The 24,613-nt window shown below is 39.0% G+C and overlaps 1 protein-coding gene across 1 annotated transcript in view; it reads right to left on the bottom strand.

Moving 5' to 3' along the window:
* LOC150082462 (piezo-type mechanosensitive ion channel component-like) overlaps nt 1-24,613 on the bottom strand; it is an 861,219-nt gene that overhangs the window by 81,605 nt on the left and 755,001 nt on the right. Inside the window, 1 exon segment of the mRNA XM_090377768.1 lies at nt 19,945-19,992. Coding sequence (XP_090233894.1) covers nt 19,945-19,992 — 48 coding nt within the window.

Genomic DNA, 24,613 nt, shown 5'->3' on the forward strand with positions numbered 1-24,613 from the left:
ATTTTCATACATATATACATAACATCATGTTCTTCGTGTGTCTCATCCTTGGGTTGTAACAGATCTAGGAGTTCATTACATCTCATAATCCTTACATCAGATTTCCTACAATCAACTATCCTAGTAGGTTTACAAGTGGCTTTTAGCATGGTAATAAACAATTTCAAGTAGCCATATATACATATTTATATTCCTTTCCAAAATTATCACACACACACACACACACACACACACACACACACACACACACATATATATATACACATACATATATATCTCAGTTAGAAAAACCTTTCCTCAACTACAGACCTGTTCATCATTCATAATCAACAATGGTAATTAACTGTCTTCCCGTATCTAATCCTATAATTCTTTAATTAGCAGGGCACTCAATCAGTGTTTTATCCGTTTAAACAATTACTATTACTCTAAGTTATACTCTCTATAAATCCAAATTCACTATAATATCATATTCAACTACAATCCTTCGTTACCTACTTAGTCATTCCCCCAAAATTAACAATTATCTCAAAGTATCCTTTCTACCCATTAATAAACCTTTACCATAAGGTCCGACTCTTAATTTCACTACAATTCTGTGTACATGGGTACAATTACATTTAGCTTCCTCCCATAGGTTAACTATTTTCCCTAGAGTCCTTCCTTCACTAACTTAAGATTTTTCCTTACTGAACTGTCACTTACTGGTTTTCCAAGTGACTTTACTATTCAGGGCTGCCATAACCATCAGCGTAATGGCGTAGACTAGAAGGCGGGCGATTGCTCAACCTTGGAATACATCAATCTACCTGAGGTTCGCTCTGTTGAGTTGAATAAGGATCCTTTTCTTACGTCATTCTCTAGAATTATCATTGGGCGCTCTCCTTCCTTCACTATGAATTTCATCAGCTTCTCACAATGTTGTTGTATTCATTGGCTACTCTGGATCATCTTTCTTCCACATGGACATATTCTTTCCCCAACTTTAGACTTACGAAATTTCTCACAAGGAAAATTTCCTTCCCATTACTAAACCATCTCCCCAAGACTCAGCAACGACTCTGCTACACGACTGTCTTCCTCGACGCACTTCCAAAGACTCTCCCAAAAAAAAAAAAACTTTTCTTTCTCCTCATTCTGAATTTCAAAATTTCCTGCGCTTTTCACTCTGGCCAATCGCTGACCTGTACATCCCTTCCCCTGTAATTCCTATTCGTCTCCTATACGCTTCTGTGGGCGTGTCTTCCATTCTTTATATGAGGACTTCCGGTTTTCCAGCAATTTCTGGAACTTTCTAGAAAGGTAAACGGAAGTTCCGGTCAGCCAAGAAGTTTCCAGATCTTCTTTGTGACCTCACATCCACACCCATCTATGCCCTGTATTTGCCTGGCTACACCTGTTGTTAATTGCCCCTGTGAAATTTTAAAGTGTGTACTGAAATTTCTTGAGTATCTCCATTACTGAGCTCCATCTCTATCTTAATTGTTTTTGTTTCGGCTCATTGTTCACTCTGATCTGTACTCATTAGCTACGGTTCGCTCCATGAGTGTTTCCTATTGAATCGCGTGTTCGAAACGCTCCCCCCCCCACGTGGTAATTTACCAATTGTACAATATGCTGCCTAAATATAAACTACCAAGATCCAGGCCTCTTATTATTTTCCAAAAATTTTATATTGCATCCTGACCCTCTCAATTTTCTATAGTTTCTAGAACTATTTCCTTTCCTGGTATACATTCACCCTTTTGTTCCTCTCAGTAAACTTATTACTCTTCTCCACTCCTTTCAACAGATCCACATTCTTCTCAAAATGAGGCTTTTAGACCTGTACATACTCAAGATGCAGCCTAATCATTGCTTTAACCAATGGAATAATAATCACATCTTTATCCCTACTAACAAAATTCCTGTATATTACTGACAAAAAATGAGCTATCTTGGCAGCCTTATCTACATTCCTCAGAGAACTTTATATCTGACTGCACAAATATCCCTAGGTCTTTTTTCATTCTCCAATGCATTGAATGCAATAACAGACAGATGGTAGATTATTCTGGGATTATGGCTACCCATATATAATACCTTGCATTTGTTAATGTCTCAGTCTGCCAAATTTAGAATCATCTGTAAACTTAGTCAATATCATTAATAAATATAGAACAAAATGGGCTCAGCACTGAATCCTGATGGACTCCACTATATAACATTAGCCCAAGAATAGCAGAACACATTGATAACCCAGTCTTCTCCCACTCAACCAACATTTTATCAACAGCAGTAAATTGCTCTTAATGCCATACTGCTCCAAACTATACATCTTTGACATGCACCAGTATCAAAAGCATTTCTGAAATATAAGTATCAAAATTATTTTTTTGCATCTAGTTCCTTTGTAACTACATCATAGTATTCAATCAGACTGGTTGGACAAGATTGCTCTTTAACAAATCAATACTGTGACTGCAAAATAACTGTGTTCCTGTCTAGATGTCCTGCATTACTTCTTTAAGCAATGAATCTAATATTTTTCCTGGAGCAGAATTAAAGGTAACAACAGGCCTGCAATTATTTGTCAGCTTTTGAATGTATCCGTAATGCACCTCCTCTATGAATCTGGGATGCAATTGCACATCTTCAGTCCATAGGGAACTCCTCCTGAACCAAGGATGCTTATATAATTATTGCTAAACATTTGCTTACCTCCACTGCTGCCTACAATAATATACGGTAAGACTCCCGTATCCATGGGGGAAACGTTCCAAGACATACTGCAGATGGCTGAAACCACGGATATAGGAGTGTGCTATAGGCCTAATGACTCTGATGAGTATAATAAGAAACTGTTCGGAGAAATAGAGTGGGCCAGTAAATCAGAGAGTCTTATAATGGGGGATTTTAATTTCCCAGATATTGACTGGAATTTGGGGGCTGGTCACTCACACAGTAGCAAGGCTTTTGTGGATTTATTGGATGATTGTTTTCTACATCAGCATGTTCGGGAGGCAACTAGAGGGAGTAATACTCTTGATTTGATTATCAGTAGTGATTCTTCATGCATTAAGAATCTGCAGATAAATGAACCACTTGGTGGCAGTGATCACAGTGTGCTGAAGTGGGAGTTACTCAAAGAGGTAACTACCATTAGGGGTAAAGGGAAGGGGTATTGCTTTCGTAAAGACGACTACAATGGACTGAGACAGTATTTAAATTTTATACAGTGGGATCAACTGATGATATTGCCAACAGCAAATTCAAAATGGGAAGCATTCAAAGAAATTATCGTGGAAGCTACTAGGCTTTACATACCAACTAAGAAATATTGTTCAAGGTTTAGGCCTAAATGGTTGTCAGATGAACTAATGAGGCATATGGCAGAGAAGAAAAATGCATGGGATACATACAAATTAACACGTGACACAGACGCCTATGATAGATACAAGTTGATCTGTAACCAAGTTACAAAGGAGGTTAGGCAGGCGAAGGCAGATTATGAGAGATCCTTGGCAAGGGATGCGAAGAAAAACAGCAAAGAGTTCTTTACTTATGTAAACTCTAGAAGGAAGGGGATGAATCAGATTGGTCCACTTGAGATCGATGGGTCAACTGTTGATGACCCTGCTCAGGTAGCTAACAAACTAAATGAATATTTTGCATCGACATTCACACATGAGGAGTTATTCAGCGAGGGGAATGCCAGAGGTGTATTCAACTCTAGCAGTAAGCTAGAGAATCTTGTAATAACTGAGAGCAAAGTGGAGGAGAAATTGTTGAAGATAAACACAAGAAAGGCACCTGGGGTGGATGGGATCTATCCAGTTATATTAAAGGAGGCAGCAAAGGAGGTAAGCAAACCCTTAGCCATAATTATGAGAGCTTCCTTGGACTCAGGGGAGGTACCCATGGACTGGAGATGTGCAAATGTGACCCCAATTCACAAAGGGGGATCAAAGGCTGACACAAGTAATTATAGACCTGTGAGTTTAACTTCTGTTCCCGGAAAATTAATGGAGGCACTGGTGAAAGAAGCACTGCAGGATCATCTAGACAAGACTTCAGTTATAGCTAGGACACAGCATGGTTTTGTTAAGGGTAAGTCTTGCCTGACCAATTTGATTGGATACTATGATGCAGTCACAAAAGAACTGGATGCAGGGAATAACTTTGACATTATATACTTGGATCTTAGAAAGGCTTTTGATACTGTTGCACATGGAAGACTGCTGCACAAATTGGAGCAGTGTGGCATTGGAGGCAAATTGCTGCTATGGATAAAGGGGTGGTTGAGGGGGAGAAGACAGAGAGTGGTAATCAATGGACACTGCTCATCGTGGACTAATGTTATTAGTGGAGTCCCTCAGGGTTCAGTATTGGGTCCTTTATTGTTTTCTGTATTTATAAATGATATTGATGATGGTATATCAGGCTTAATGTCCAAGTTTGCAGACGATACGAAGGTTGGCAGGGTTGTCAAGGACACTACTGACACTATGCTGCTGCAACAGGATTTGGAAAGGTTGAGCAGATGGGCTTCGAGGTGGCAAATGAAGTTTAACATTGACAAATGTAAAGTACTACATATGGGAAACAGCAACCCCAGAGCAACGTATCAACTCTGTGGTACTACACTGACAGTGGTAGAGAATGAAAGGGACCTGGGGGTGGTTGTGCAGGCAGATATGAAGTTCTCTGAGCAGTGCAGACGGGCTGCAAGAATAGCTCATGGTGTATTGTCAATGATATATAGGAATTTTTCTAGCAGGGATAAGGAGGTGATTATTCCCTTGTATAAGGCAATGGTCAGGCCACACCTAGAGTACTGTATACAGGCCTGGAGGCCTCATTTCAAGAAGGATGTAGAGCTGCTGGAACGAGTACAGAGAAGGGCAACTAGACTGGTGAATGGGACAAAGGGGTGCTCTTACGAAGAAAGGCTTAAGTTTTGCGAATTACAGTGTCTGGAAACTAGGCACCAGCGGTGTACAAAGATAGAGGTGTACAAAGCCTTGAATGGTTTGAGCATGCTCAATGCTGATGGGATTCTTCCTCTTGCTCAGAATAATCACCTGAGAGGGCATAAATTCAAATTGAGGAAAGACAGATGTAGGATAGATGTGCGGAAATTTGCCTTTAGCCAGCGGGTGGTTGGTGGGTGGAACAGACTTCCATCCCTTGTCGTGGAAGTTGATAGCCTAAATAAGTTTAAGGCTCAGCTGGACAGGTATTTCGAACGAACAGAGAGGTGAAGTGGAAGTGGTTATTTTTATTTATTTATGTTACTTTTTTTTTTTTTTTTTGGCTGATGCTGCATAAGCTTGCTTTCTTGCATCAAATGGCTCTACTAATGCTAATGCTAATGCTAATAAGCAAACACCTGCTGACCCCATATATAACGTGATTTTTTTGTACATATATAAGTATAATAAAGTTTAATTGATAAATTAAATATACAGAAAGACATTACCAACATTAAATATGGTAATAATAAAGTACAGCAGACTCTCAATTTATTTACAGGGACACTTCAAGACCAAATGTTTAGTTTGATTTAGTGCATCGCATCGATTGTTGTGTTCCGTCACACCACAAAAGGACAAATTTTGTTTGTCCTTTTGTGGTGTGACGTGTTTTGTGTTATTTATGTCAGAATTTTTTTTTTATAATAACTTCTTCTTTTTTTTTGTTTAGAAATCGCCAAAATGATGGGCAAACACAAGAGTTGTGGTTTCAAATTACACAAAAACTTCAAATTATTCAAAAGTTTGAAAACTGTGCATCCGTTAAATCTCTAAAGAATCATTATAATGTTGGTGATCAAACCATAAGCGACATTGTAAAAAAAAAAAAAAAGGAAGCTATTCGATTTAAAATCAACATTGTAAAAAAATAAAGGGAAGCATCGTACTGGACACGCGAGTAGTATGTGTTAATTTTTTTCGTTTCTTTTTCCGTGGGTAATTGAATCAGTGGATATGAGGGCATAACTGTACTTTGATAGAACCCAACCAACAAATTGCCTTTTTTACCTTTGGCTTCAACAATTTCTACTACACTTTTCTCTGTTATCATGAAATAATTTAGCTCCCTATTAGAAAAATTTATATACTTTGGTGATCTCATCCCTAAAAAATTTCTCATGTATAAATGTAGATGCAAAATACTTTTTTGTCAGCAACCAGGACATTTGTGATTTGATGGCACAATAGTTTTTATCTAGGGCAAGTGTCTCAATCACCTGAATTTATCATGAAAATTCACCATTTTTACCATTTAAAAACTGTCTGAGAAGATTATAGTCACCTTCACAAAAGCAAAAGCCCTTCCCTTTGCTCTCAAAAGTAGTTACTTTAAGTAAATCCCACATCAATATGTCAATGCAGTGTTTATTATACTCGTCAGTCATTAGGCTTATGACATACTTCTACTCTCAATTTTGTTTTCCCAAACTTATATCACATCAAATTGACTAAACAATGCACTCATCACCCAAGTCAACTGGATGCACTGCCTTAGATTTAATATTCTTCTTAACTAAGAACATAATTCCTCCACCTTGCCTGTCCTTCCTGTATACACTGTACTCCCTGCATCCTTTACAACTGAGTGACATTCAATATCCCCACAACGTCTGCAGTTGATGATATAATCAGCACTTCAAATTGATCAAATTTATTTACTTTGATCTTGCATTAGTGTACACTCAAGCATACATGCACCTGTTTCTACTCTTAGTAACCCTAGTCCACAACTAGAGTAACCTTAGTAACAGAGTCCACATAATGCTTGTTCCATTCGAATCCCCCAGCAGTATTTGAAATCCAACACCTCGCTTTCCAGGCTGCTGCTGCCTGGTCCAACAGAGGCAGAGAAAACATCATTTACACCTTTGCCTGCAGTAACTGTTAGTTCCACGAATTTATGGTGCCTTCGTAGCCAGGTGGGCAGGAGCAGCAGTGTGTAGCACACACTTTTTGATTAGACTGGGGTTCGAGCCCATGACTACCAAATATGGAGGATGCGGAAAGGTCAGGGAATGACCACCGCATATCCCCGGAGCAATATGGCCTTAGTTGATAATGCTCCTAAAAACCAAATAATGACAACAACCATGAATTTATTTAAACTATTCATTTATTTAGCACAACAGATAGAAATTTGTTCCAGCAATCTACTATCATCTGACTGAAGGCATGCACAACTGTCCTGCAACCATTATTCCTGAATTTGAATTTATGGCCCCTCATGTTAATCTATGTCTGCATATCCCCCTAGCCCGCAGTTTTCCAACCAACCTAACATGAGGTTGGTTGGAAATCCCATTCTTGCATTCCTTCAATTTAAGCTAATCCCATCTGTAAGGACCCGTCCTTACATTAATTAATAAAATTTGTTAAATATTATGTGAATTTAACTGTGATACGAATAGTGGTTTTCTGATAAAAACAACATGGGTTAAGAAGCTCTGGAATTCAAAAATACCTTCCAGTCACTCCCGGTTTAGTTGTAGTTTGTTTGTATGGAAATTCTTTGACGAGTCAGTAAAAGTAAATAACCGTGACAAATCCCCATTAAGACAGAGGCAGATGCACCATAGTAAGGGCCAAGAGCACTTAAGTTGGCTCTCTTAGAAATTTCACAGTGGAACGCCATTAGAGGTGGGCGACGTCACCAGGTGTGCGCGCGTGAGGTCACGGGAAGAGCTGTGACGTTTCTCAGTTAACCTGAACTTCCGCCTCTCGTTCTAGATGGTTCTCGTATATTCTAGGCCACGGAAGTTGGGAAGAAGACCCGCCCACGGAAGATGAGAGGAGACAAATGAGAGCACAGGTAAAGGGATGCGCAGATCTCCTATTGGCCAGGAAGAAAGTGGAGGGAATTTTGAGAGGGAGATTAGGAAGAAGTTTTCGTGGCATTCAGGGAGAAGCTTTCGTGGCATTCGGAAGAAGTTTCGGGGCATTCGGAAGAAGTTTTCGGAGGAGTCGGAAGAAGTTCTCGAAACGGTCTGGAGAATGATTTGAATGAGTTGGAGAACGATACAAAGCAGAGCAGTAGTCTAATTTGGGTGATAGCTGCAGCCCTGAGGTAGATGGAAGCAATGATAGAAATTCTGCGTATCCCGACAGCCTGTAGGAATGTTCACCTGTAAGCATGGAAGCCGTAGCAAGGAAGAATCATATCCTGAAAATTATGTAGGCAAAGCCAGTCGAATGAGTGGTCGAACCATTGACCTACTAGACAACTCCTCTATCCACGGAAGAAGAAATGCTGACCGGTAAAGAGTATGCGACCCTGATTGATTCCAGCCGTGCAGTATCCGGTAGGGAGACACCATAAATCACCGAGATCCCCAAATGAGCGCCCCCGCATTCCAGTACCTGAATGACCGATATGAAAGGAAGCCGAGCAGAGAGGAAAGTTCCAGGCCAAACATGTAAGTGCTATAGAGTTTACCGAAATAGGTGTACCTAATTTATTAAGGAGAGGACTTTAGGAGAAATAAGTATATATAGTTAAGGAGGGAGATTTAAGCAATGAATATATGTATAAAAGTGTAATGTATTTAAGACGGACGTAGCCTATAATTTGAAGTGAAGCTCCTCATAATAATGCTTGCTGGAAGGAGAGGTTATAATAGATAATTGAGAATTGTTTAGGGTTGGGAAAGTTTTTTTTATATTATATATGAAGTTAAAGGTTGGAATTGTGAATTATTTATGAGTTGATTTGTGGAGAGTATTTCTGATTTGAGTAGGGGCTAATTAAAAGTGATATATATATAAAGGTATAGAGGATTAACGGTCCTGAAGGGTAATGTTAAATTGAATTGATTAATATTTCCTGTTAACCTGATTGCAGTAAGGGTGTCTAACTGAATAAATGAAATTTTCGTACAAATTGAGACACGAACTCTGAAGGGTTTTGTGAGCCAGTTCATTGGCTGGTAGTTGTTGGTTTGTTATACAGACTGTTCAGAAGAAGAGTTGGAAGAATCTATGTAAAGTGAATACCACGACCTATTGAAGTCCCTGTAAAGAACATGAAGAGACACCATAGCATAATGAATAATAATGTGTATTAGAATAGGATATCGGATGATGAAACATTTGAGTTTGAACAAGATATTTACACATATAAAGGTTAATGAAATAACAAGTCACTATTATTAGTTTCTGTATGATATGTTAATAAACATTGTTTTATTTTACATTCAAGTGTTGGAGTCTGTCATTCCGAAACTCAGCCAATCCTGTGGAGAAATACTTAAAATAATTAAGGTCCCCTACGAGTCAGGTAATCTTCTGAGAACAAACAAGTCAGATGCTAAGTGGGAGGATTGGACTACGGGGATGTACATATATAAAGAGGGGATATATAAGTAATAAAAAATTAAAATATTAATGCAAAAGGAAAAGATACAAAAAAAATAACCCCATAAATAATAAACGTCACCCCCACCCCCACAATTGGCGAGCGAAAGCCAGGATAATTCTGCACAACGGAAGGCTGAGTTCAGAACGACAGGAAAATATATTTACATGTATATATACATGCAATCCAGTTGCTGAAACTGATAGAAAAAAATTCAGCTGGCGAGCCAGAAAGCGTAAGTTAGAATTATATATGTATTACTGAGTTGATTATTGTTGAATGAATTTAGATTGAACAAGTAAATAATGGTGGATTTTAGAGGCAAGTATTGATTTAGCATTGAACTGGAAATTATTATTTATGTACAATTGAATTAATTAGTGAGACCGGACAGGGAAACTTCAAGGATAGATAAGTAAAACTTAATAAATTTTATAATTATTGGGTGTTGAAATTTTACTAATTGATTATTGATCAAGCAGGTAAATGTTAATGGTAAATTGAATTAGATTATCTAATATAGTTAAAGAATTGTAGAAAGATTAATCGGCAGACATATTAATTAGTTAAAGTTGATAGCTAGAGATTAATAGATATAAAATAAAAATGCCAAGAAAGGGTAGGAAACGCGGCGAGGACTGCGAAAATTTTGGGGGCCACAGTGACGAACATGAAGGCCAAGAAAAACCGGAGGTGAGAATGGTAAGCGGGGTAGCAAAGGGGTCAGGACAAATCAAATACAGCAAGTATTTGAAACCATTCAAGGGGGAATCAGGTGAAAGAGTGGAAAAATTTATTAATAAATTAAAGCTAATTAAGGATAAGGAAGAGTTAAGCGATATGGATGTCATAACTATAGGGGAATTTAAACTAGAAGGACAGGCATTAGAAAAATACAGGCAGGCTACAGTGGCAGAAGAAATAGTAACGCTCCACAGATTCACTGAGACATTAAGAAAATTATTTGGGAAAAAGAATGACTTGTTAACAAGCGTAGGAAAGTTGGGAGGATACACGCAAACCACTCGCGAAACAGTAAGCGAATTCCACCAGCGCCTCCTAAATTTAAAACTAAACACAGAAACATCGGAATCGGAGAAACAGGCATTCGAAAAAAATACTAACTGGGCAGTTCATCACAGGGCTCAGGCACAATTTTAAAAAAGAAGTACTAAGAAAAAATCCAGAAACATTAACAGACGCGTACACCCACTCATTAGAGGAAGAAAGGCTTGAGAACTTTAGCAAAAATACGGGGGCAAAGGAGATAAACGCGATAACCGACAGAAAGCAGCCTGAAACAGAAAAGGAATCGAGGGAGTGGGGAAGCGAAATCGAAGGGTTAGCTAAACATTTAAATAGCATCGAAAGAAAGATGGAGTGGATGATGGAAAGGCTCTCCTTAAGCAATGATGCTAGAGAAATTCAGCAACAACCGGAAGTGAAACAAGGATTGGGTACAGTTTCACGAACAAACGAAGGGGAAGACAAGGACGGCGGTCGTAAATGGTGTTATAAGTGCCAGAACTCAGACCATTGGACCCGCTACTGCAAAGTGAAACAGGGTGCTAAAGAAAGCTGGGAAAGGGAAGAGTATTGGGAACGAGACAGGTACCCACACGTAAAAAACCCCAGAAACATGGACAAGCACAGGGAGGAAAGGCATTGCGCAAAACAAGGGGGGTATCGGAATGAACAAGAGCGCATCAACAATGCCGTAGTCAAGAGACATGGATCTTTTAGACATGCCCGCTGCGGGAGGCCATCATTACACTTAAACACCGCCAAAGGAAAGGCCATATCTTTAGGTGCGGTAAGTGCTAAGGGCAGTAGAAACGACCTATTATATGTGAGAGGCAGCTTAGGAGGGGTACCAGGTAAGTTTCTGGTGGACACAGGAGCCTCGAGGTCTATTTTAATGTGGGACTACCTCATTAAATACTGCAAAAGGCCGAATAAGGGAGATATAAGATGTTGCCGCGATTTTCGTCTGGAGGGGGTAGGTGCTGAAGAAATTCACACCGATTATATTGTCAGAGACAAGGTAAGAATACAGGGGTGTGAAAACTTGGTGGCCCATTCATATTTTGTGGCAAACAGAATAAACAGTCGTCGACATGACGCAGTACTAGGCACGGACCTGCTAAGGAAATTAAGAGCCAAGATAGATGTGAGAAATGGCCGCATTACCTTCGGCAGTAATACCCAGGCGAGTCCAAAGGTAGACAGGAGGCGAAAGGCAGGCGGCAGAGCCCAGTATGAGCCAGAGAAAGGGGAAACTCCAAAGGAAGCTAGTGGAAAAGAATTAGAAGGGTGTAAGGCAAGCACTGATAATAAAGTTCTGGTTACACAAAACAAATTGGAATTAAATAAGAACACCAAAACAAATAGGAATAATGGGGGAAAGTGCCAAGAGAAGGGGAGGGTGTTACACGTAGGAATTTTGGAAACGAGAGAAAGGGTCGGTTTACATTCGGGAGAGAAAACACATGAAGGGGGAGAGAATGGCTGTGATGAGAAGGATCGCAAATTAAATGGAGCAACAGAAATTAAAGGAATCGAAGGATTAGGAAATTACAGAACTGAAGCTTCCAGTGAGGAGAAGGCACACAAACTGAAGGAAATAAACAGGATGCAGCAAATGTATCTAGGAGCAGTATTCGACGAAAATATGGGATGGGAGTAGTTAATGAAGCTTAATATAAGTTTAAGTAATGTCTGGTATATAAGTGTAATTAGAAAATATAAAAAGGCAATTAGAGGAGATTGGCTGTCGATTAAGTGGATCTGGGATAAAGGAAAATCCGTCTGAGGACAGAAAGAAAGAAAAAAATTTACATATGGAATATAAATTTTTTAGGGGAAGAGGAATGCTATGTAAGGACCCGTCCTTACATTAATTAATAAAATTTGTTAAATATTATGTGAATTTAACTGTGATACGAATAGTGGTTTTCTGATAAAAACAACATGGGTTAAGAAGCTCTGGAATTCAAAAATACCTTCCAGTCACTCCCGGTTTAGTTGTAGTTTGTTTGTATGGAAATTCTTTGACGAGTCAGTAAAAGTAAATAACCGTGACAAATCCCCATTAAGACAGAGGCAGATGCACCATAGTAAGGGCCAAGAGCACTTAAGTTGGCTCTCTTAGAAATTTCACAGTGGAACGCCATTAGAGGTGGGCGACGTCACCAGGTGTGCGCGCGTGAGGTCACGGGAAGAGCTGTGACGTTTCTCAGTTAACCTGAACTTCCGCCTCTCGTTCTAGATGGTTCTCGTATATTCTAGGCCACGGAAGTTGGGAAGAAGACCCGCCCACGGAAGATGAGAGGAGACAAATGAGAGCACAGGTAAAGGGATGCGCAGATCTCCTATTGGCCAGGAAGAAAGTGGAGGGAATTTTGAGAGGGAGATTAGGAAGAAGTTTTCGTGGCATTCAGGGAGAAGCTTTCGTGGCATTCGGAAGAAGTTTCGGGGCATTCGGAAGAAGTTTTCGGAGGAGTCGGAAGAAGTTCTCGAAACGGTCTGGAGAATGATTTGAATGAGTTGGAGAACGATACAAAGCAGAGCAGTAGTCTAATTTGGGTGATAGCTGCAGCCCTGAGGTAGATGGAAGCAATGATAGAAATTCTGCGTATCCCGACAGCCTGTAGGAATGTTCACCTGTAAGCATGGAAGCCGTAGCAAGGAAGAATCATATCCTGAAAATTATGTAGGCAAAGCCAGTCGAATGAGTGGTCGAACCATTGACCTACTAGACAACTCCTCTATCCACGGAAGAAGAAATGCTGACCGGTAAAGAGTATGCGACCCTGATTGATTCCAGCCGTGCAGTATCCGGTAGGGAGACACCATAAATCACCGAGATCCCCAAATGAGCGCCCCCGCATTCCAGTACCTGAATGACCGATATGAAAGGAAGCCGAGCAGAGAGGAAAGTTCCAGGCCAAACATGTAAGTGCTATAGAGTTTACCGAAATAGGTGTACCTAATTTATTAAGGAGAGGACTTTAGGAGAAATAAGTATATATAGTTAAGGAGGGAGATTTAAGCAATGAATATATGTATAAAAGTGTAATGTATTTAAGACGGACGTAGCCTATAATTTGAAGTGAAGCTCCTCATAATAATGCTTGCTGGAAGGAGAGGTTATAATAGATAATTGAGAATTGTTTAGGGTTGGGAAAGTTTTTTTTATATTATATATGAAGTTAAAGGTTGGAATTTTGAATTATTTATGAGTTGATTTGTGGAGAGTATTTCTGATTTGAGTAGGGGCTAATTAAAAGTGATATATATATAAAGGTATAGAGGATTAACGGTCCTGAAGGGTAATGTTAAATTGAATTGATTAATATTTCCTGTTAACCTGATTGCAGTAAGGGTGTCTAACTGAATAAATGAAATTTTCGTACAAATTGAGACACGAACTCTGAAGGGTTTTGTGAGCCAGTTCATTGGCTGGTAGTTGTTGGTTTGTTATACAGACTGTTCAGAAGAAGAGTTGGAAGAATCTATGTAAAGTGAATACCACGACCTATTGAAGTCCCTGTAAAGAACATGAAGAGACACCATAGCATAATGAATAATAATGTGTATTAGAATAGGATATCGGATGATGAAACATTTGAGTTTGAACAAGATATTTACACATATAAAGGTTAATGAAATAACAAGTCACTATTATTAGTTTCTGTATGATATGTTAATAAACATTGTTTTATTTTACATTCAAGTGTTGGAGTCTGTCATTCCGAAACTCAGCCAATCCTGTGGAGAAATACTTAAAATAATTAAGGTCCCCTACGAGTCAGGTAATCTTCTGAGAACAAACAAGTCAGATGCTAAGTGGGAGGATTGGACTACGGGGATGTACATATATAAAGAGGGGATATATAAGTAATAAAAAATTAAAATATTAATGCAAAAGGAAAAGATACAAAAAAAATAACCCCATAAGTAATAAACCTTACCCCGCCCCCCACACATCCCTTTAAAAACAGTCTCTCCTGTTAAGAAGTGCACACAACACTGAGAAATATTCTACCCAACAGGCTTTGCACAGACTCTCCACAGCCAAAATGATTGACAAGGCTCTCATCACATATTCACTCTTGTGTCTGAGCAGAATTGCAGATGCTTTCAATTTCACTCCTAATTCACGACTTTTTCTCAATATTGCCCTCAACTTTTTCACAACATTTTCCCATTATCCTGACAATTGAGTCACCAACTATAGCTACTTCCTGTAGCACCTATAAGATCCTTGATCCCACAAGAAGCTGCAGAGCATACCAGTGTGCTGTGTGATGCTGGAGCATGGGGCTCTAGTGCTGAGCTGGGCATCTGAGTGGTTGATGGGATCCTCTTTTAATCCTTCAAGGACATTGATTCCATTCCCTATTCTTCAAGTCCTATCAGCCCATCGGAACACTGAATTTGTGCTTACCTCCACATGCAATTTATTATTATTTGTAGTAGTACTTGCAAATAATGAAAGAAAGCATGCTTACTTTCAACAAAAAACCCTACCTGCCTCATTTGTCCATCCCATCTAATAATATGACTAGTTCTGTAAATTTATTCAAACAACACAGTTCCTCAACATCAGGGTGGTAGTTTGTTTGTGACAAACATCAATTACTCTCTGGTTCAAAGCAAATTTTTGCCATTTTTCCAGAAGCCATCCTTTTTTTAAATTTCAGCATGTGTGTGTGTGTGTGTGTGTGTGTGTGATGACTATGATTCACAGAATAAAAGATTAACAATAGCCAATAGCTGCAGGCAGAGGCGGAAATGATTCATGCACTGTTTCTACTGGAATGAGCAGCAACCCGGAAAGCCAGTTACTGGGGATTTCAGGATTTGCTGGGGGTCATAAAACAAGTAAATACATGGGCTGTGTTAGAGTAACTAAGAGTACGAACAGGTGCATGTATACCAACGCTAGGAGCATAGTAAATAAATCTGATGAATTTGAAGTGTGGGTTAAGACATCCAAGGTGGAAATCGTTGGGGCATCAGAGACTTGGTGCCACTCAGATATAAGGGAAGCAGAATTGGAATTTGGGGAATACATGACAGGAAGAGGGAGGGGTTTATGCTGTTAGTTAAGAAACACACAAAATCTAAGGAAGTGCATCCAGTTGACATAGGTGGACAGTACAGTGTTGAGTCAGTTTGGTGAGACTTAAGCACTGGGAAAGCAAAAATGAGGGTAGGAGTTTGTTATAGGCCTAATGACTCTGATGAGTACAATGAACAATTATACAGAGAAATAAAGTGGGCACCTGGGGTAGATGGGGTAGCCCATAATGGGGGATTTTAACTTTCCAGATATAGACTGGAACTTGTGAGTTGGTCTTTTGTACACTAGCAAGGCTTTTGTGGATTTATTGGATGATTGTTTTCTACAGAAGCATGTTAAAGAAGCAACAAGAGGGAATAACACTCTTGATCTGTTTATCAGCAGTGATTATTCATGCATTAAGATTTTACAGATAAAGGAACCACTAGGTGGCAGTGATCACAGTGTACTGATGTGGGATTTACTTAAACATATAACTACCATCAGGGATAAAGCGAAGGATTTTTTCTTTCGTAAAGGAGACTACAGCTGTCTAGGGATTTTTTAGGTTCTATACAGTGGGACGCTACCAACAGCAAAGTCTAAATGGGAAACTTTCAATGAAGTGATTTTGGAGGCTACTAGGCTTTTTGTTGAAACTAAGAAATGCCGCTCTAGGTTTAGGCTCAAATGGATGTCAGATGAAATAATGAGACTCGTGGCAGCGAATAAAAATCCATGCGATACACATAACTTGTCAGGTGAGACAGAAGCCTATGGTAGACACAAGCTAGTCTCTAATCAAGTCACAAAGGAGGTTAGGGAAGTGAAGGCAGATTATGAAAAATCTTTGACAAAAGATACAAAGAAAAACAGCAAAGACTTCTTTACTTATATAAACTCTAAAAGGAAGGGGATGAATCAGATTGGTCCACTTCATATCATTGGTTTGACTGCAGATGATCATAGTCAGATATCTGCCGAACTAAATGAGTATTTTGCATCTACATTCACACGAGGAGTTATTCAAGGAGGAGAGGGCCAGATGTTTATCAAACTCTAACAAGGAGTTAAATGATTTTGTAATAACCAAGAGCAAAGTGGAGGAGAAATTGTTGAAGTTAAACATATGAAAAGCACCTGGGGTAGATGGGATCTATCCAATTATATTAAAGGAGGTGGCAAAGGAAGTAAGCATACCATTAGCCATAATGATGACAGCATACTTGTACTCAAGAGAAGTCCCCACAGACTGGAGATGTGAAATGTATCTCCAATTCACAAAGGGAAATCAAAGGATAACACGAGTAATTACAGACCTGTTAGTTTGAGTTCTATTGCAGGGAAAATAATGGAGTCACTGGTTAAAGGAGCATTGCTGGATCATCTAGACAAGACAGCAGTAATAATTCAGACACAGCATGGGTTTGTTAAGGGGAAGGCTAGGCTTGTCAGACCAATTTGATTGGATACTATGATTTGGTCACAAAGGACCTGGATGCAAAAAATAAATTTTGATGTTATATGCAGTCAGTCCTCATATACTATATGTTTACACTACACGAATTCGATCATACACGATTTATAAATAGGGGAAAGATATCGTATATAAGATGAACCGAATTCACTTATGCACGATTCGCCTTTGTGTTTACAAGAAATGGCAGTGGAATGCAGAATCATCCCAAATGAACACAACACGATAGGAATGAAGAGAAGATTCTGAAAATGTATTTATGTTTTTTACATCAGTGAAGGGGAAACACATTTCACCATAATAGCGTAAAAACCCACACAATTCCAGCTATCGGTATTATCGCAAATGCAATTAGATCAAGTAGTAGAAACACAAATTCCACTAGTAGAAACGCAGCTGGAAATTGTTTTTATTGTTTCATGGTAGTAACCCCCAGAAATGTGCTTTAGTAAAATGTGAGCTAGTGAGGTGTTCGTAGTGTGTCTCTGCCTTTGGTGTGTTGTTTATTCAGTTGCTACACGCACACAGCTTTGTTTATGTGTATCATCAAGCATGCCTCCTCATTTTGTAATTGTGCTTTATTTCCTAAAAATGAAGGAAGCGTCCTGGTGAAGACACTACAGATTCAGAGAGAAACAGAAAAGCAATATCGATAAACAGAGGCGGATTGGGTCAAAAATTCTTGGCCTCATACTAGCGTTTATGGCCAAAATCACACCGGCCTCCAGCCCACCGGGGTTTCCCCGGTAAGGCGTATGGGCCAGTCTGCCTCTGTCGATTGAGAAAAAATATGAAATTGTGAAACGCTTTGAGCGAAATGAAAGACCATGTGATATTGCACGTGCTACAGGCCTAAATGAGGCAACGCCAAGAATTACAAAGAATGCAGAGAAAATAAAAACAACTTTCATAGCAGGAACAACTCAAAGTGTAATTAAAATCCATTAGATTAAGACACAAAGAACTGGAAGAGATGGAGCGGCTGTCATCTGTTTGGATAGAAGATCAAACAAAAAACAAGTCTGCTTACGATAGAAGCAAAATCAGACTTGCTTTTGCTTCTTTTATTATACTTCTTTTATATATACTAGCAATATTTTATTACGTAATAGTCATAATAAAATACCCAAGTATTTTATTACAACTAAAAAATACTACGTAATAAAATACCGAAGTATTTTATTACGATTATTTATTGTGTTTGGTAATGTTTTCGTTACAAATGTGTGTTCAATCTTGGGTGGTCAGCACCTAACCCCATTTTTCCCATAGAGCCTGTTGTTTATATTGCACGATTTTGCATTGCACGAGGGTTCCAAGGAACACAACTATCGTGCTATACGAGAACTGACTGTACTTGGATTTCAGAAAATCTTTTGATACTCTTGCACATAAAAGACTGGTGTATAAATTGGAGCAGTATGGGTAAGTTGCTACAATAGATAAAAGGATGGCTGAATATGAGAAGACAGACAGTGGTAATCAATGGACACTGCTCTATCTGCACTAATGTTATTAGGTGTGTCCCTCAGGGTTTGGTGTTGGGCCCCATTGTTGTTTTGTATATTTAAAAATGATATTGATGAAGTATATCAAGCTTAACAACAAAGTTTGCAGATGATACAAAGGTTGGCAGGGTTATTAACAACAGTAATGACAGTATGCTGCTGCAACAGGATCTGGAAAAGTTGTGTAAATGGGCTGAGAAATGCCAACTGAATTTTAACATTAAAAAATGCAACGCACTGCATATGGGTAGTACTAACCCCAGAGAAATGTAACAACTGGATGGTATTACACTCAAGGTAGTGGAGAATGAAAGAGACCTGGGACCAACTGTGCAGTCAGATATGAAGTTTTCTGAGCAGTGCAGACAGGCTGCCAGAGTAGGTCATGGGGGTCTCATCAATGATATACACTAATTTTGTGAGCAGGGACAAGGAGGTGATTATCCCCTTGTATAAAGCAATGGTCAGGCCAGACCTTGAGTATGCACACAGGTCTGTAAGCCTCCTTTTAGGAAGGATGTAGAGGCTAAAACGAGTACAGAGAAAGGCAACAAGATTGGTGAAGGGAAAGGGGTGCTCTTATGAAGAATAGCTTAAGTTCTGCAAATTGCAGCTTCTGGAGGCTAGGCACCTGTGAAATGATCTCATCGAGGTGTATAAGGTCTTGAATGGATTGAGCAGGCTTAATACTGATGGGATTCTTCCTCTTGCTCAGATTACAAACCTAAGGGGGGCATAGATTCAAAGTAAGGAAAGACAGTTGTAGAACAGACATGTAGAAGTTTGCCTTTAGATAGCAGGAACAAACTTCCATCTGTTGTGGAAGTTGACAGCTTAAATCAATTCAAGGCAGAACTAGACAAACATTTGGAATGAACGAATTAGTGAAATGGGAAGTTTTTGTTTTTTTTTGGCTGATGCCGTATAAGCTTGCTTTCTTGCATCATGCCTCTACTAATGTTAAACACTAATCAGGTCTAGGTGCCTACTTTCCAAGAGATGTAGGTTTCAGAACTGCAGCCATTCCTTGTAAGTCTCAATGCTCTTCTCTGCACCTGTTCCAACAGATCCATATCTTTCTCAAAATGAGGCTTCTAGATATATACATACTAATCAATGATTAGGACAGATCTTAAATACTGTATGCAGTACTCAAGATGTCCTAACTAACCATTGCCTTCTACAATGGGATAATCAACTTTTTTTATCCCTGCTAGCCAAGTATATCATTGACAAAATCCCCATGAGCTTCCAGCAGCTGTGCCTACCCAAAGTACTTCAGGTCAGATAACAGAATTACACATAAGTCTCTTTCGTTCTACATGACTTTGTCTATGGTACCACCTAAATGTCATGTTATTGATCACAAAAGTAAATAAATAGTGTTTCATTAATCTGTAAACATGTGAACTTTCAGTTCATATATTTATAGATTTAATCCACATGAAATCTGAAGAAATAATGATTTATCCATAATAAAAAAATAATAACAATAAATTCATAAAATAGGAATAGAATAGACTTACTTTATTCTCCTGAATGTATGATGCAACTCCTTCATCAGTACTTCCACTCTGAAAAGAAAATTACTTATAAATAGATCTTTAATCTTAAAATACTCTAAGGATTCTCAATTAATTTTTTATCAGTTTATAAATTAAATATATTCCTCTAGAAGATGACCTTCCAAGGAAAAATAGGTTTCCAATGATGTTTACCCTTCCCCTCCTTGTCGTGACCAGTTCTTTTTCTGATATGCATGAAAAATAATGCATATCAGAAAAGAAATACTCGTGACAAGGAGGGAAATGATAAACATCATTGGAAAAAGAACTAGTCATCATCAGAAAAACTGGTCAACCATTTGCAACATACATTTTCTCTTTCTTGGTGATTCCCTTCTAATTTTGACACACACACACACACACCCCCTCTCTCTCTCTCTCTCTCTCTCTCTCAGGGTTACTCGGGAACTGTTTTTTTTTTTTTTTTTCCTGGTGCAGCATAAGCCTCAGGCTTCCTTGCATCATATGGATATTAATAATAATAAAATAATAATACATGTCTATTGTAGTTATTTTTCACACTCAACGCATTTTTAATGCTGTGCCAGATGCAACTTCACCTCAACACCACAAAGTACAAAAAATAAGAACCTTACTGACTCAAATTTGTTCTCGGAAATTAGACCCCAAATTTAGTAAATTAAAAAGAACTCCACATAAACCCTGATACCAAAGACCAGGACATTTTACCAATTCCACATTCAGTGGCAAGTCTGTGAGCAGTTTACATTTTCTAAAAATCAGTCAAGTGTTAAAAATTTTGATAATATAAGATATTAATGGATACTGCAATAGAATTCAATAATTACATAAGTTCTGTATTCTCTAAAATATAATGGTGATTCCAAAAGGTCTAGCTAAAACTGGGGTGTAAGTTTTACTCACCAAAACAATGAACAAAGTTCATAGAAACATATGTGCAGAATTGCTTCATTGGTGGTGATACTGTCAGAAGGCCTATTCAACTGATTTTTAATTCATCTCATTGTAGATTCTTATGAACGATTACCCAAATTCAAATGCTGGGATGTATTAATTATGACTATGCAAAAGGTAACAACAGAGAATCAATGTATCTCTGCCAGGAGACATTCCCAGACAAACAAAAACTGTTTAGGACCACCAATTTTCATCCTAGAGGAAATGGATCATTCACAGCTATTAAAAAAGAAATGAGGAAGGAATTATCCAAGCACACCTCAGAATAATGGATTCTGAACCAGATAAAGAGCAGCATAAAAAGGTTTACACAGAGATCTATGCTATATGGGCAACAGCAGGAAGATTCACAGGCACTGGAAGATTCTTCACAAGCATCTACATCATTATCTACAGCAGGTGCAGGTCCTCTCACCAAATGATTTTCTATCACAGCAATAGTTTATGTAGCAATTAGCTACCCCTCTGTTCTTCCAGTGTCTGTGGTACTGTATTGACCCTCACTTCAAATCACCATTTCTTTACAGATTGGTAACATTTACAAGAATATTTAGGAAAATTATCTTCTTGCATTGCTCAAAGTAATTCATTTTGTTCCTCTTATTAAACTTATGACCTTCTCTGCACTCATTCCAATAGATCAGAATTCTTTCAAAAAGGATGCTACTAGACCTGTATGCAGTACTCAAGATGTAGTCTAACCTTGCCTAATCGTCTTCTTAAATAAGAGCATAACCCCTCCACCTCTCCTGTAATATCTGTCCTTCCAATATTTTTTTTTCTGTTTATACTCCGGCACAAGAACCAAGTCAGTAGAGTTTACAATAAATCGTCAATACAAATATTTATCGTATTTAGCAGTCATGGACTTGAACCCCAGTCACTCAAGGAATGCATGCTATGCACTCTCACTCCTGACCACTTGGCTATGTCAGGCCTATAATTGTACTCCCAATATTCAAATTCACATCACTGATGTCTGAGTGACATGTCTCCACTATTTCAACAATTTCTGTATTTGATGACTTAATCAGTACAACAAATTCAAGTTTATTTGCAATGCTCCTAGCATTAGTGTACATGCAAGTATAGATGTTGTTGTTATTTGGTTTTTAGGAGCATTAGCAACTAAGGCCATATTGCTCCCGTAATATGTGGTGGTCATTCCCTGACCTTTCCGCATCCTCCATATTTGGTGGTGACAGGCTCGAACCCGGGTCTAATCAAGAAGCGTGTGCTACGCACTGCTGCTCCTTCCGACCTGGCTATGGGGGCGCCTGCAAGTATAGATGCACGTGTTCTTAATCTTAGTTAACCTAACACAGCCCATGTATTTATTTGTTCCATGATGACCCACAGCAGGACCTGAAGTTCCAGATGCCTCGCTTTCTAGGTTGCTGCATGTACCAACAGTGGTAGTGAAAGAATCACTTTCACCTCCACCTGTGGCTTTAGTTAAACTGCAAGTCTGTGTACCCACCCAAGGTAGTAGTTTTATAACCCACCTATCACTGCCTTGATAGCATCAGCAAATATTCTTGCACCCCTATTCAAGGGTATCCCATCCCTGTAAAAAGATGTCTGTCCTGTTAACAAGCACATTTTCCACTGAGAAATATTCTACCCAATGAGCCTTGCACATTCTCTCCAGGGCTGAATTGATTGACAAGCTCTCAACATATGCTCCCTCCTATCATGTCTGGGCAGAATTGCAGACACTGCCAAATTCAGTCCTAACTCGTGACTTTTTTCCAACATTGCCCTACTTGTCCTCAGGTCCCCTACAAGTCCTCAGATCTACTCTTAATATCATTAGTGCCAATGAATAAACAGTGGACAAAAGAATGCAATCGAATGAAAGTCAATACCACTGATAGCAATTTGGCAAGTAGATTGTTTTTATAATAGAGATTATAAATTGACTTATTTGAATTTATAACTCCATTATAAAACAGAAAATCATAATAAGCCAGGATCTAGTGAGAGTTTCGAGACTAATAGTTATGAAATTAATTACCTGATTTTTTTTTTTAGTTAAAATGTATTTTTATTTCTTATATAAAAGATCACTGACCAAACAGTCTTATGAAATAATAATAGGGTATGTTCCCGGAAACGGGGAACATGCTTTGTAAAAAGGATAGGTGGAATAAGCCCAGGGTATGTCTGCCAGGGGCAAAGGTTGATGACGTTGTAGAGCAGATATAATCTTTTAAGGGCACAAAAGGTGATATAGTTGTACACGTTGGCACTAATGATATTAAGAGTAGCAGACCAGCGGAATTACTTAGCAAGTACAGGTCACTGTTGAAAACTAGCCGTGAATTAGGGTTGAAATTGAAAGTGTCTGCAATACTGCCCAGACACGATAGGAAGGAGTATATGATGAGAGCCTTGTCGATCAATTCGGCCCTGGAGGGATTGTGCAAGGCTCAAGGGGTAGAATTTTTTTCAGCCTGGTCTGTACTTGTTAACAGGAGAGACTGCTTCTACAGGGATGGGATACACTTAAATAGAAAGGGTGCAAGAATTTTTGCTGATGCTGACGAGGCAGTGTTAGGTGGGTCGGAAAACTGTTAGTTGGGGGGGGGGATACAAGGACTAATAGATTAACAGTAGCCACTGGCAGAGGTGGAAGTGATTCTTGCACTGCTTCTATTGAAATGAGCAGAAGCCTGAAAAACAAGATGCAGGATATTTCAGAGACTGCTGGGAGTCATTGCGGTACAAGTAAACACATGGGTTGTGTTAGGGTAGCTAAGAATAGAAACAGGTGCATGCATACTTGCGTGTACACCAATGCTAGGAGTTTGGTAAATAAATTTGATGAATTTGAAGTATTGCTCAAAACATCAAAGACAGATATTGTTGGGATATCAGAGACGTGGTGTAACACAGATATAAGGAATGCAGAACTGGAATTTGGGGAATACAATGTGTATAGAAAGGATAGACAGGACAGGAGGGGAGGAGGGGTTATGCTATTAGTTAAGAAACACATAAAATCCAAGGAAGTGAAGCCAGTCGACATCGATGGACAGGGCAGTGTCGAGTCAGTTTGGTGTGACATAAGCAAAGGGAAATCAAAATTGAGAGTAGGAGTGTGCTATAGGCCTAATGACTCTGATGAGTATAATAAGATATTGTACAGGGAAATGGAGTGGGCCAGTAAATCAGAGAGTCTTATAATGGGGGATTTTAATTTCCCAGATATTGACTGGAATTTGTGGGTTGGTCACTCACACACTAGCCAGGCTTTTGAGGATTTCTTGGATGATTGTTTTGTTGTTGTTGTTATTTGGTTTTTAGGAGCATTAGCAACTAAGGCCATATTGCTCCGGGATATGCGGTGGTCATTCTCTGACCTTTCCGCATCCTCTGTATTTGGTGGTGACGGGCTCGAACCCCGGTCTAATCAAGAAGCGTGTGCTACGCACTGCTGCTGCTCCTTCCCACCTGGCTACGGAGGCGCCAATGATTGTTTTCTACATCAGCATGTTTGTGAGGCAACAAGAGGGAGCAATACTCTTGATCTGATTATCAGTAGTGATTCTTCATGCATTAAGAATCTGCAGATAAATGAACCACTAGGTGGCAGTGATCACAGTGTGTTGAAGTGGGATTTACTCAAGGAGGTAACTACCATCAGAGGTAAAGGGAAGGGTTTTTGTTTTCGTAGAGGCGACTATGA

Source organism: Mastigoproctus giganteus, chromosome 7 (assembly GCF_048544385.1).
Source record: "Mastigoproctus giganteus isolate SK-2022 chromosome 7, ASM4854438v1, whole genome shotgun sequence".
In the NCBI taxonomy this organism is placed as follows: Eukaryota; Metazoa; Arthropoda; class Arachnida; order Uropygi; family Thelyphonidae; genus Mastigoproctus; species Mastigoproctus giganteus.